Source organism: Actinia tenebrosa, unplaced genomic scaffold (genome assembly GCF_029948245.1).
Source record: "Actinia tenebrosa isolate PJP-AT-01 unplaced genomic scaffold, QUT_ActTen_1.0 PGA_scaffold2__45_contigs__length_23673736, whole genome shotgun sequence".
Lineage (NCBI taxonomy): Eukaryota > Metazoa > Cnidaria > Anthozoa > Actiniaria > Actiniidae > Actinia > Actinia tenebrosa.
Genome location: NW_028292579.1, coordinates 9,774,445 through 9,789,486, shown reverse-complemented (window position 1 = coordinate 9,789,486; position 15,042 = coordinate 9,774,445). Strand labels below are relative to the sequence as shown.

Sequence of the window (15,042 nt, the reverse complement as noted above, 5' to 3'; positions counted from 1 at the left end):
TATATTTAGCAAATCCTTTTGTATGCGAGACTGTGCTGCGCGTTTGCTGCTCAGCACCAGATCCTTTGGATGCCACTCGTAAAGGAAGTCCTCGTAGGACTTCGCTCGTACGCGTTTGCGCAGTGTCTTGCATTGCTCGGCGTCACTAAGGCCCCTCAATTCCTCTTTCAGGTTTCTTACTTGATCCTTACTGCGGTAGTCGGCGTTAATTTCCTCCGCATGGTCTACGAAATCTTTCAGCCATTCGTGGGGCATCTCTCCGGCTATTGGAGGAGGCTGGCAGGGATCTCCGGCGAATATTACTTGACACTTTCCACGGAGGAATTCTACGAATTCTTTGAGGATTTCTAAAGGCACGGTGCAAATTTCATCCCAAAGTATTACTGGTGGTATGTCGCGGATGGCTTCAGGTACCCACTTTTGGCCATTCCAACGAAAGAAGCTGTGGTAGGTCTGCGCGTCGTAGCCCATACCGCAGAGTTCTCTTTCCAAACGGTGCGTTGGCGTTAGCACCTTTATCTTAGGAAAGAGTTCTAACACACGCGTCGTCTTACCGCTGCCTCCCGTACCGTAGAGGTAAGAGAAGCGTTGGTAGGAAATGGGGTCGGCAACCGACGGTAGAGGCTCCCCGGTTGGTTCCACGCTACCGCAAAGATGTTCTCCGTGATATTCTACACGTTCTCTCCATGCTTTTATCTCCTCATCTTTAACGCGCCATTGACCACTTTCCGCCAACTCATCTTCGGTGTAGAATTCTTTCATCTTCTCTAACACTTCAGGCTTTACGTACAAGGAATCCGTGGCTACGCGCGGAACGTCCTCTTTGTCAAACCGTAGGAGCATCGCAAGTAGGTTAATATGCGCATATGCTAACATACTCGCACGCAGGTGGTAATATTGCGGCCTGTGGTCTTGGTAGTAACAAAGTGCATTCCATTTCTGTTCTTTCTGACCTTCTATGAAGTAGTCCCATTTCTCCACAGACACCATTGTTCCTTGTTCGTGGGCGCGCTTAATAAGGAAGCTTAACTCTCCTTCGTCTGTTATCAGGCGTCGCTGCATGTGTTTCTCGCCCTCCTTAGCGCCCTGTGTGAATTTACCTATGACCACGCGCGCTGTGGGGTTATGCTCCGGTAACCATTGCGTGAAGGCGCTGTGACAAAGTATGGCTTCATGCGCTGTGTATTTTAAAAGTTTGCGCTCTTCAAAGAACTTCAATAGGGGCACCGGTATCCATTCTTTCTCCTGCAGGTGCTTCCCATACCACGCATAGATTATTGGATGTAAGTCTTTAGCCAACTTCCAAGACGTTAATCGTACGAATCCAGTTGCTGGGGCGTCGTAGTGACCGTCTAACGAAACGCGGAAGAATTGGGAGTCTGGATGTCCGTAACGGTCGTAATATTCCTTACAATCTCCTAGGCCTTTGAAGCTTGCGGGGTAACAATGTTTCATATCCAGCGACACGTATTCGTCTTCGTCGTACTCCATGTTCCACAGACCACCGTGACCGTGTTCTACACAAGCTTTAGCTATATCTTTGAACTCCTCCGGTGTGGATTTCCACCCGTTTCTTTTCTTTGCGGCTAAGAAGTCCAAACTGCGGGAGCTAAGCACTTCGTCGGAGAAGTCTTCTCCTAAGGTCTCACAGGCGCTTTGAATGCGCAGCTGTTCCACTTCAGGACGATACAAAGTACCATCTTGGGTCATAAATTGACTTCCCTCCGCGTCCATTAACCATATGGAATTCTCATGAACTAATTCTGTCAATGGTGACTCCTTGTAAACGCGCGTCTCCTTCTTCTTTGGGAACCGAAGTTCGCGCCATGCATGTGCGTTATGCTGGTAGATGACTATAGGCGCACCGCGGCCCCCATATTTGTGTGTTCCGGAGTAGATGAAGCCGTCGGTGATGTCTTTCACGTGTATGCGCCTCTCAAGCGCCGTTTCTAACTTCTTGATGTTGTCTATCGACCCTCCGGTCCTATTAGTATCTTTTTCCCATTTCCTGATGGCTTCTCTTCTTCTCTTTAAAGTCAGTTTACCGCCCCGAGAGGAGTCTTCAAAGAACTCTCTAACTAACTTCCCTACGCAGTTACCGGGATGTCGCATCGGTTTCAACTTCTTAACGTCTGGCGTCTTTATCTCGTACGCACCGTAAATGACTACGGTAACCGGGTAAGCAACCTCGTAGAACAGCATGTCTATTCCTACCAATGCTCCCGGGCGTGTGTTTTCGTTTAAGACAAACAGGTCCTTCTTACCAGACGCCCTGATAGGATTGCGTCCCTTTTCTATCATCCACTCGCCGTCTAAATACTTTATGAACGTTAGCTCCAACCGGTAGTTACCTTCGGGCATTAAGTTAATTATTCTTTCTGCTCTTTCTTCTGTCATCGTCTCGTCTGTATCTCCCTCCATAAATGTTGTGAAGGCAAAGTCCGCATTCAGGCGATCCAACACCTGAGTTCGCAGTCGGCGCACAGTTTTGTTACGAATGCTCGTGATGGTGTCCATCTATATGTAAAGGATATCTTAACCTCCGTTTGCGATTCCCAACACAGCAGCAGTAAGGGACTTGTCGCGTGGCTGCCGACGGATCGCGCAAGACCCCCTGTAGGGCCTCGTAACTGCGGGTTATACCCGTGTCATTTTTGGGGGTGTGCCGGCGATTCGCGTGTCCCCCTTACTGCTGCTGCTTTCAACCGATTCCGTGCGTGGCAGAGATGCAAGGGATCAGCCGATATGGTCTGGGGGCCGGCTGGTCTCTCCCCTGATGCTTCGGCTAGAACATTTTCTTGCGTAATTCGTACACCCAAGGGCAGAAGGATTTAATCGCCGTCAGGTCCGAAGTCCATACGACGCCTCAGCTCTGCGGATGTCTCGGGGGTATGGCAAAGTGGAATCGTTTTTTTTTTTTTGTTTTTTGTTGTTGTTGTTGTTGTTGTTGTTGTTTTTTGGTTTTTATTTTTCGTTGTTGTTGTTGGATTCGAATCCCGTCTTATCGACATAATCATTTTTTTATTAGATTTAAATCTTCAACAATAATGCAATCTTTTGAGTGAAAAAATATTTATTCCTATTCTGGTGCTTATAAGCAATATAAGTTCGATAAGATGTTATCAGTCATATAAGCAATATCGATCTACGATAAGTAGACCTATACTTTCCTATCTTTTCTGGCAAAGTTTACGGACAAGAACATTTACTGTACTTGGATCATCATATGCCCGCAAAGGACTAGTGGATGGTGCCGTGAAGACTTCTGGGTACTATTGCACTATTGTGGTGATTCTGACAGAGAACATAGGGATATTGGATCTTGTTGCGTCATGGCGCAAGATCAAATTCACAAGTAGTGTGACATGCATAACGCAAAACTGTTTATTTTGTGGTCTAAAAAGGGCAGTACCTGCAAATATTCTTATAGCGCCGATCTGATCACATCGTAGATCTGATTACAGCTTATGTAATAAGCCTTTTCATAGTTTAAGAATCGATTCCACTGCGCATGCGATTTTATCCCGAATTTCTCACCTTCTTTCGTTTAATTAAGAACAAAAGAAGGTTTAGACAAAAGAAGGTGAGAAATTCGGGATAAAATCGCATACGCAGTGGAATCGATTCTTAAACTATGAAAAGGCTTATATGAAACCGATCACAACACAGGAAACCCACAAAGAGCAAAGTTACTTTTCTAAAAGAAGCAAAATATATAGCCGGGTTCCCTGTGGTACATGCAGTACCATTTGTAAATGTAGCCGCTGATTCAGTGTTTCGACGGCTCATTTCAACATGGCGGCCATGTTGGCTCGAGTAGTTTCCATCTTAGGACGACAAAAATCTGCAGTTTTACGCTCGGCTTTTGAAGTAAGTCTGCTTTTTCTCTTTCCTCAGCTCAAACTATAAACGTCTTATTGATTAAATATTGAATTTTTGATTTGTTAGACTGCGAAAAGCTCTGTTGAAAGCCAGAGAGCCGTCCATGTCGCTGCTGTAAGACGTTCAGACCAATTGTTCGTGGTAAGGGTTCAGTACACTTTCACATGCAAAGTTACTCTTCGTGGATATAAAGAGGAGTCAAAAAGTCTTTCATAGAGCCTTGCATACAACAATTGGAAGATCATTTCTGATAAATAACATTTAAAACGGTAGAATTTTACATTTGTAGTCAGCATTCCCATTTCAAATTACGTAACTACTCACAAACATGAACCCACAATAACTACAATGAACTAAATAGTATACACTGTATTATTGTTCTTAGCACAGAGATTCAGATAAGAATAATCCTGATATTCCTTTTGAATTTACTCCAGAAAACTTGAAGGTATTGATTATTTATTTATAAAATATTTTTATCATACGTCCTGAACTATTTTATTTACATGGAGGTTTGGTTGGTATCAAGAAGGACCAAAAAATATTAAATTCCGAGAAATGGAAGGCCCTGGGAATGTTGTTGGTGAAGGTGTGAAAACTTTGGGATATAGTAGAGCAGGGCTTACAGTGCAGACACTTCAGTTCAAGTTCACTTCACTTCACATGAACAGTTCAAGTTTGTTTGTTTGTTTGTTTTTTGTTTTGTTTTTTTGACATTTTTTCATAACTATCCAATCACAGCCCTTTGTAGAAACAAAGCAATCAATTATTTTCAGGCACCATCCAGTCACAAGAAATGGAAAATTTTCACATTATATTTTTAGCTCACTCCGTGTGGACTTACTGTATGAAATGCTAGATCATGTGTGACAAAGTGGTAGTATACAAAACTGTGACACAAAATGCAAACTTTCAATAATTTACAGAAATAAAACAAGAATATCGTTAATTGACGAAGTAGCCTATAAAATGAAATTTAACAGTGACAATAACATAAGAGACTCTGGAATCGCACAAAAAACCTTGGAACCTCGGTAATAATCAGGCTTCTGATTGAATGATTTGGAAAATGTTTAAAAAACCTTGAACTGTTTATGATTCGAGTGTCCAACAAAACATTGACGATGCAAACAATTTGAAATTCCATGAACCTTCACTGGTACATATACATAATTTACGGGTCTCTCACCTCAGTTGTCCGGGTTTTGAGCCCTGGCTCACACTGGATCAGATGTGAGTTGAGTTTGTATGGTGGGTTGTTCTCTCCCTTGCCACAAGGGTTATCTCCGGGATCTCTGGTTTCCTACCTCTGTAAAAATCAACATGCGAGTTGAGTGTTGTATGTTGTAAATATAGAATGTAGTGATAGTGCATGTGGAGGGAACCTCACGGAAGAGCCCTAAATGGGGAGTGGTTGTTGTAAAATTTGTTGTTGTTGTATATGTACATGTATATACACAAAATTCAGACTTGGAGCAATGGAGAATTCAAAACTGGAGGATCAAATATTTAAAGATTCCATGATATTCTTTACGCAACAGAGAGCCAAAAGTATTATAAATAACTATCCAGTTGGCCATGAGAAAGCTGCAGTCATTCCTCTACTAGACTTAGCACAAAGACAATATGGTAAAGCAAAGTCAAATTTTTTATATTTAAGCATTGGTAGTTACATGTACTTTCAGCGCTTGTCAATCACACACATGAAATCATACAATTATTTTCTATCAGGACAAAATAGAGTTTTGTGAATACCAATCAAAGTGTTTACCATAAGATTGTTGGAAAACACAAAACTTTCAAGGGCACGTGTCTATGAATCAATTTCATGGAAACAACTTGATTGGCTTCCACCAAAGTTACCTACTTCATCACGACAATAAAGTGTATGATTTCACACATGTGATTGAGAACAGCTGTAAGTACACTGTATTACTGTTTGGATACACTAACTGGCATATTTTTACAAAGTTAGCCATTCACAATGGTGACATGGGGGAAATGTACAGGCAAACAAACATATTGTCATGACAACAAGCGAGGGAATACATAAAAACATACATACAAACAAACAAACATAGTGTCATTTTAATAGCTTGAAAACTGGTAAATTGGTTTGTGATGTCATCGAAACGCAAAAATAACATCAAATTGGTGTTTTTATTTTCTCAGGCTGGACATCAATATCAATGATGAACTATGTTGCCGACATGCTAAAGATGCCTCGCATGCGTGTGTATGAAGTTGCAACGTTCTATACTATGTTTAACAGGCAAGAGAATCTTTCTGTGTGTTTTAGTGTCATTGGATTGACAATCCTGGGCCTTCATGTATATACCAACATTTCTTCAGCAGCCCTGTTATTTGTTGCCCAGTCTCCTCTTCCTTACCAGAGGCTAATGTTCATGGCTGTGAAAAGCTCACAGCACAAACACAATGGTGACATAGCAAGGGATATGCCAGACCAATCACATTGCTCAAGTAAATAATCAGCCAGTTGAAATTCTAGAAAACAATTCATGGCACGGCACACTACTTATGGCACTGAGCTTTTCACAGCCATGCAGAAACTGCTCTACCACACTCCACACACTTGCTAGCTAGCTGCTAGCTACGACTACATTTAATGTTTTAAGCACACACATATTTACATGTTTGTTTTTGTGGAGAAAGGAAACTAGAGAACCCTGGGATAAAGCTTTATTGGCAAGGGAGAGAACAACATACTAATCAAGTGATTGAAAAGTAATGTGAATTGGGAATCATTATGCCACAGCTGAGGAGACGTAGCTGAAATGTTCTGTTATTAACAATTTATTCAACAGAGAGCCAATAGGCAAGTACCATATACAAGTTTGTACTACTACCCCCTGTCAGTTAAGAGATGCTGATCTTCTGTTGGAAACGCTCAAAAACAAACTAGGTGAGGATGGTGGCTGCTTGTCTGACTGGTCACACTGACTGACTGAATGACTAAATGACTGACTGATTGATTGACTGATTGACTGCACTGACTGACTGACTGACTGCACTGATTGACTGCACTGACTGCACTGACTGCACTGACTGACTGATTGACTGACTGCACTGACTGACTGATTGACTGACTGACTGCACTGACTGACTGACTGCACTGACTGCACTGACTGACTGCACTGATTGACTGCATTGACTGACTGACTGCACTGACTGCACTGATTGACTGACTGACTGACTGCACTGACTGATTGACTGCACTGACTGACTGACTGCACTGGCTGAATGACTGACTGACTGCACTGACTGACTGACTGCACTGACTGATTGACTGCACTGACTGATTGACTGCACTGACTGACTGACTGCACTGGCTGACTGCACTGACTGACTGCACTGACTGACTGCACTGACTGACTGCACTGACTGACTGACTGCACTGACTGACTGCACTGACTAATTGTCAGACTGACTAATTAATTTAACAATCAAATAATGCTGACTGACTTTGTAATTGTTATTTTAAGGCATCAAAGAGGGTGAGACAACAAAGGATGGCATGTTCACACTGACGGTGGTAGAGTGTCTTGGTGCTTGTGTTAATGCACCTATGATGCAGATTAATGACAACTACTATGTGAGTACAATATATACAATACATACAATACATGCACCTTGATACATACACCTTGATGCACCTATGATGCAGATTAATGACAACTACACCTTTTGCTGTTCATTAACCGCAAAGGAAAATTCATTAAAGCGAAGAAGCATTGTCATTAGAGCGAACAGGCATACAATAAGGCGAACGGAGTCTCAATAGTGCGATGGAACGTTCATTAAGAAATTTAGCATTGAATTTGACAATCATGAATATGTTTGCGTGGATTCATTAACGTTTTCAAACTTTCATTAGCGTTTTGGTGTAGACAATAAACCACAACACACATTCAATACAGTGTTTTGGACATTTATTTACGCAATACAATATTGACAATGACAATGCTTCTTCGCTTTAATGAATATTCCTTTGCGGTTAATGAACAGCAAAAGGTGTACTATGTGAGTACAATACATAGAATACATACACCTTGATACATACACCTTGATATTCACATTGATATACACCTTAATGCACCTATGATGACAACTACTATTTGAGCACAATAATATAAAATATGATAACATTATATTAGAATGATTACGATGCTTTTTAATGTTCGTTTCACAAACATACTTTCAGTGTGATTACAAATAATGTTCATCCTAAAAATCAATACAGCATTATCACTGCATCAAGCCTATAGATAATTTAAGATACAGTAAATATCAAAAACATATCTTTAATTTTTGTTGTGTGTTTCGTCTTTACAGGAAGACCTGCCCATGAAAGATGCTGAGGAAATCATTGATGACCTTATTGCAGGACGAACCCCAAAACCTGGCCCAAGGTGAGTCTACCTTAGATTTCAAAGCCTCTCTCGATCCTCTGCTTCTTAGTCGTAGGATTCTAAGTTGGTCTACAACCTCATATTCCTTGGATACTAGTGCAGGAGTTACTGAAGCTACTTTACTATATCTAACACATGGGCTTCAACTTGCAGTTGAAGCTCTTCAAACTAGTTCTTAATAAACAGCCCAAGGGTTGTTTCAGGGTTCTATCCAGTGCTTAAAATGACAGCTTGGACGCCAGACATGGGGACCGGCCAAAAAATGTTTTTTAGCCGCACATGCTGTCTTCTTGGCCAGACAAAAAACCTAACATAAAAAAGCAATCAATGATCTTTGTGGTTTCAATCATATATGTAATTAATGTAAATTAATTATGTTTTAACCACACAAATGCATGTCAAAATGCGTTGTGGATACCATGTTACCATGTTTTGACGCCTGACAAAAATTGTTTTCAAATATTTTCGATATCTGTCTTTCTCCGTAAACCAAACAGATCAAATTTAACTGTTCTTCTTTCTTCAATAGGAGTGGTCGGTTCTCATGTGAGCCTGCCGGCGGCTTGACTTCTCTCACTGAGCCCCCCAAAGGACCTGGATTTGGTGTACGGGATGACCTCTAAAACGGGTGAATCGTCAGATATCTTTATCCTTAGGGAATATGTCTTTGAAATTTCGATAAAAATAATCTTTCTTTTTAGCGTAAACCATGGATGACCACGGTATACGCTTGAGTATTTTGGCCAAAAAGTTATGCAGTTTTGTATAGACCTTTGGGCGCCTTTCTTACTTGTGTGACTGTATATAAAAGTGAAAATAATTATTATTCATCAACCAAGCTGTTCTGATGTTCTGATTACACACGTAGGCATTCTCTCCGTTTAGCAACAGAAACAGAAGAGTCTCTCTCTTTTTCCAGGGCTTCTTGGTCGTAGGTTTCGTTATCCGCCTCGTGTTTTGTCATTCTCGTACCCAAACCCTACTCAATAGCCAATGAGTAGGGTCTGGGTCGGAGAATACGCGTTTCATGTGATAGAAAATCTGCCGGTCATGTAATACACAAGTGAGTAATGCTCTTTCCTATCGTACCTTCGGCACACACGAACGTCTATCGATTGATGCGCTTGTCAAAAGTCCATGACAGTTAGGGACTTCTCGCTTTGTCTGCTCTCATCAAACTCAAAAAGAAAGAAGAAAAAAAGTTTTTTTTTAAGACAAGCAGATTTTCCAAGGTTGCGTGCGGAAATTCACCCATTCACTTTGTTCACCGCAATGGCGCCTACGGTCTACCATTGACGATCGCTTTATTTTTTCATTTAAATAATAGACCCTTTTCGAGTTCCAAATTACCGCTGTGTTCCTTGATTACAGACTCATTTGCTCAGGCTAAGCCTCGAATCAGTGTCTAATTACTCGCAAATACCAACGGTAAAGTAAAGAATGCACAAGTTCAACAATACGAACACTTTGAAACTTGACGGACCTTGACTAGAAAACGTGAATATTCTTCACAAAATCGAGGCTAAGCCTGAGTAAATGAGTCTGTAATCAAGAAACACAGCGGTAATTTGAAACTCGAAAAGGGTCTATTCAACATCAATGATTACTTCCCGGGAAATCCCTCTTTTCTTCCTTGACTTACTGCACTAACTATCCTGACATCAAGAGAGTAGTTTTTGGGTGACCCCTAACTCAATCACTGATAACATATTTTTCAGTGATCCCCCCCCCCCCCTCCCCCTCAAACTACAAACTTTTAGAAGACACTAAATATCAAAAAAAAAAAAGTTTTTAATTATTAGCCCCCCAATCCCCATAATTGTTGCAGGAGAAAATAGCAGGCGACCCTCCATAGCCCCATAGCCCCTCCATTCTATAAATTATGAACGCTCCCTTAAATCTAAAAAGAAAAAGAAAAAATAAGTGTACCGAGGTTTCGTGATATTCACGATTAAACACAAGTGTACCGACACATCTTTGAAGAAAATATTTCATCTACGAAAATATTAACCGGAAATCAATCATTTGACGTCGCTTTCTCCGGAAACCTAATCATACATATATGCTTTTACGAACAAAACTAAATCATCGAGAAATCGCAGTCAAAATTGATGTTTTGGTCGAATAAAATCTAAACCTTATACAAAAAAAATGGAGGGGTTCGCTCTTTCATAAGATTTTGTAGGTTGTCCTTGTAATTCAGCGGTTTGAGCGCATGGGCTATAAAAAGCTCATTTTCTTTCTGTCTGTCTGTCTGTCTATCTTATTGATATTTATGAAATTATTTGTAGCAGCTGGGAGGTGCCGTGGTGCTTCAAGAGATCTATATTACATGACCTCGTTTTCTCTTATGGTCTTGCACGGAAATGTAATGCCGGATTTCAACGAAGTCATTAAGATTAAATAAACGAGACGAGGCGCCAAATTTAAGCATTATCGTGATATCACACTGGGTAAATTACAGGACACCAATGCAAGTGAAGATATTTGATTTCAAACTAATTGGTCTCCAACTTGGTCTCCGGTAATCACGAGGTGTGATGAGTAGAAACCCCTGAATTTCTATGTCACTAGATTCTTAGATGAAATCATGTGTTGGTGGTGAATTATTCGTGCGTTTTTTGCGAAACAAAGAAAAAGAGTGAGAGTTGGAGGAGAGAAGTTTAAAATGGTGGATAAGGGTTTTCCCGTGTGTCCTAGCTTTACTGGAACTTCGAGAAAACCCTGACTTAGATCATCCCAGAGGTTGTTTCAGGGTTCGATCTGTGAGTTAGCCATGCCCTGACCTAGATCAGCCCAGAGGTTATTTCAGGGTTCGATCTGTGAGTTAGCCATGCCCTTACTTTGATCAACCCAGAGGTTATTTCAGGGTTCGATCTGTGAGTTAGCCATGCCCTTACCTTGATCAGCCCAGAGGTTGTTTAAGGGTTTGATCTGTGAGTTAGCCATGCCCTTACCTTGATCAGCCCAGAGGTTGTTTCAGGGTTTGACCTGTGAGTTAGCCGTGCCCTGACTTTGATCAGTCCAGAGGTTGTTTCAGGGTTTGATCTGTGAGTTAGCCGTGCCCTGACTTTGATCAGTCCAGAGGTTGTTTCAGGGTTCAATCTGTGAGTTAGCCATGCCCTGACTTTGATCAGCCCAGAGGTTGTTTCAAGCTTTGGTAAAGTGGTTCATCGCCTTCTAATTGAATAGTATACATATAGCAATAATATACATCTTCCTTTCTTCATTTTCCTTTCCTTTCCTTTTGTTCCACTACATTTCATTTCGTTTTCTTTCCCTTTCTCCCCCCCCCCCCCCCCCTCCCAGACGTTTAAATAAAACCTAACAAAACAAAGTTGACTGCTATTTGAACCCACCATCAACACTTGTCTGCTGAGAAAAATTCCTGGCTTTTCTTTTCATCCGTCCTCCAGTTGTACTGAAGTTTGGAACTTCTGCTTGCACAACAGAAGGCCTACAAGATGTATAATATGCTCCACAATCAATAGTTACTCTACTTTATTTACAAACATTGAGAATGAAGTGAGATTCAAAAAACAAGGTATATGGAAAAAGGAGCCTGTCTCAGAATTCGCTTTCCTTTCCTTGCTTTGGCTTTGTTCTTTTTTCTTTAGTTTCATTTGTTTTGCTTTGCTTTCCTTTGTTTTCCCGTTTCCTTTCCTTTGCTTTCTTTTCTTTCCTTTCCATTCCAAAACATTCTATTCAATATATTTCCTTTTCGTTCCTTTCCATTCCTAATAACGACAAAGTGCTCAGAAAGAACTTTCCTGGTAACAACCAGCTTAAATCCCTATTTAACAACCATGTACAGGAATTACTTTTTTATCGGAAATAGGTACGACGTCGGAAACATGCTGAGAAGATCAACATTTCAGCTATTCGACTATTACTTATCTAAATTTTGGTGTGTTTTGTGTGGCTGGATCATGCTGCGCTGCCTTCCACATACGAAGCAAGGTGTTAACTAATTACATTAAAGTTTCTTACTAAGCTGCCGTAGTGTCGAGTACTTGGACCACTTAATAAGCCCTAATTAACCAAACGATTCACGAGTACACAAGGTGATTTCTTAGTTGCTCTGGATGATATAAAAGGCCCAGTACACTAGCTAGTGTTAAAGACTAGAGAATTTCCAAGGATCCAAATATGCGGCAGTTAATAATACTCGTCTTCGGGTTGTTGGTGGTTTGTTCTATGATCGTAGACGAAGGTGAAGCTATCTTATCCTTTGGCAACCAGGACGGCAGAAAGAAAGGGGGAATTCCTTTACCTGAAGAAGAGAACAGAGGGAAAAGAATACAATCAAGAGGGTATATTGCGCATCTAAAGGTACTAGTGTTTTTACTTCTTTATTCGCCCTATTCAAGCTTTACTTTTGGATGCTACGAGGGTTTTCTCCGGGTACTCCGGTTTCCTCCCTCTGTAAAAATCAGCATGTGAGATGAGCGTTGTGTGCATAGAATTTTAAATATGGTAGTGCGTTTTTTTTTTGATTAACTTAACTTAACGAAGAAAACTTAATTAACTTGACGAAAAAGCCACGGCTAATAAAGCCTACGCATGCGCTAAATCACGTGGGTAACATGGCGGGAAAATTTATAATTCTCAACCCGACCAATTTTTAACTCGTAATAATAATAATTATATAACTATAATGATGATAGTAATAATAATAATAATAATAATAACAATAATCTCCATCACAGAAGTACAGAAGATTGCTCTCCTTGGAACTGCACACATTAGAAAAACTCTCATGATTACTTGATTCTTGATTTCTATTTTCCCTTTAAATTGATTTATTTTATTTTTTATTTTAATTACACCTCGTATTGTAAATATATTCTTGTTGTCCCAAGGCCCATGGATTGGACTCGGTTAACTAAGGATTTTGTAAGCAAAATTGAAGCAAATTGTAAATAAAGATAATAATAATAATGATAATAATAATAATGATAATAATAATAATAATATTAACCTTTATTTAACGTGGTCTATGTGCTTAGCTAAAAGCCTCTTTACAGAGACACTGCACAACGTAACAAAATTCATCCAGTGTCTGACTAGCAAACAGAATTTCACGGGATCGAATCTCGCCTAAAACTCAAAAACAAATTGCTTGATAAGACACAATTCAGATTTTTACAGTCATAAAAATTTTGCCCAATTGGTTTTCTTTTTTGTTGGTCTGTTTTGTTTCTGTCCTTCGAATTGGCGTGAATCAGGAAAACCTCCCACCCCAACCTTAGCGAACGATCTCACATTTTGGGGTTAAATGGATGAAATCAGCTAGCTCCTATATTTGATTTGTCTTTTCAGGCAAGAATGGCTTTGAAGAATGTCTGCAGCGCCGCACGTTTACTAGACTGTAAGGAATACACCCAGGAACAATGAAGATCCTTTAGTACCGTGTGTCTACAACACACTCGATCATGACTCAATCACAATGCACAAAATAAAAAAATAAAACTGACAAAAAATAAAAACATTTTGTTGTTGTTGTTGTTGTTGTTATTGTTGTTATTGTTTTACGATAAGGACATCGAAGAATACCTGGAGTACTATGCAGACTGGAATTATAAAAATAAACACAACATCCGTAACACATAACACACATATACATATCAGGAAAATGTGTAATTTGATCACAAATAAGTTAGGCTAGTATTACATGTAACTGAGTTATTATTGTTATTATTATTATTATTATTTTTTTTTTTTTTTTATTTTTTTTTTTTTTTTTTTTTTTTTTTCAAATAAAAAATCTTCATATAGCCTACAATAAAAATATATCTATTTATAATAATAATACTAATACACATATATAAAGTACACATATAAAAAAAAAACAATCGATAGAGCCTATTTTATAAAAACTGTTAATAATATCAAAAAAATAATAATAATAGTTTTTAAATAATAATAATAATCTAAATATATATATACATACATAGATATATATCTTATTAATATTCTTGATTAAAATAATGCATTATTTAATATGAAATATAGTCTGTCTCAGGTCAGTCCAGCAAGCGCCTTTTCCATCTCTAGGTCGCTCTCCTGTATGTTTGCCTTCCTTCTCCTTGCTACCAGGTTTCGTTACCATAGCATGCCTCGTTATGGCCAAGGGGCCACCAGATGCGTGTGCATGGGGCCACGAGATGCGGGTCCACTAGAGGTGGCTACGATGGGGCCAGCAGAGATATATATGTGGAAGCGAATTTCGTTAAAATAAGTATTATTTCATTTGATGAAATGATAACATGCAATTGTTCGTAAGTCAAAACTACTGGCAAAAATCGGCGATGTTTGTTTGTTAACCCACGTGATATGTGACGTCACGTCATATCACGTGGTCAGATCACTCACGACACAAGTCTCACCCAATGTAACAAGTTTCGTTGCCATAGCATTTATTGTAATGACTATTGCGAAAATCGGCAATGTTTCGTTCGTAAGTCACGTGGTATGTGACGTCACGCCATGTCACGTGGTCAGATGACTGATAACACAAGTCTCACCCATCGTACCAAGTTTCGTTACCACAGCATTCATTGTAATGAGTGTTCGCAAAAATCGGCGAAAATGTTTGGTTCGTAAGTCACGTGATATGTGACGTCACGTCATGTAACGTGGTCTGATGATTGACAACACAAGTCTCACCAATACTACCAAGTTTCGTTACCATAGCATGCTTCTTTCTTGAGTTATGGCCAAAGGGCCA

The 15,042-nt window shown here is 39.9% G+C and overlaps 1 protein-coding gene and 1 long non-coding RNA gene across 2 annotated transcripts; both read left to right on the top strand.

Annotated features, from left to right (window-relative positions):
* Positions 1 to 3,764: 3,764 nt before the first annotated feature.
* Positions 3,765 to 9,150, top strand: LOC116296620 (NADH dehydrogenase [ubiquinone] flavoprotein 2, mitochondrial). Its single transcript, XM_031704666.2, has 9 exons — positions 3,765 to 3,870; positions 3,949 to 4,023; positions 4,268 to 4,330; positions 5,424 to 5,511; positions 6,055 to 6,154; positions 6,708 to 6,805; positions 7,386 to 7,495; positions 8,236 to 8,312; positions 8,842 to 9,150. The coding sequence occupies exons 1-9, from the start codon at positions 3,796 to 3,798 to the stop codon at positions 8,933 to 8,935; spliced, it is 780 nt and encodes a 259-aa protein (XP_031560526.1). The 5' UTR covers positions 3,765 to 3,795; the 3' UTR covers positions 8,936 to 9,150.
* A 3,265-nt stretch (positions 9,151 to 12,415) lies between these two features.
* On the top strand, positions 12,416 to 13,813 carry LOC148909214 (uncharacterized). The gene is made up of 2 exons (XR_016120529.1): positions 12,416 to 12,644; positions 13,635 to 13,813. It is a non-coding gene; the product is annotated as an uncharacterized LOC148909214 (long non-coding RNA).
* The last annotated feature ends 1,229 nt before the right edge of the window (positions 13,814 to 15,042 follow it).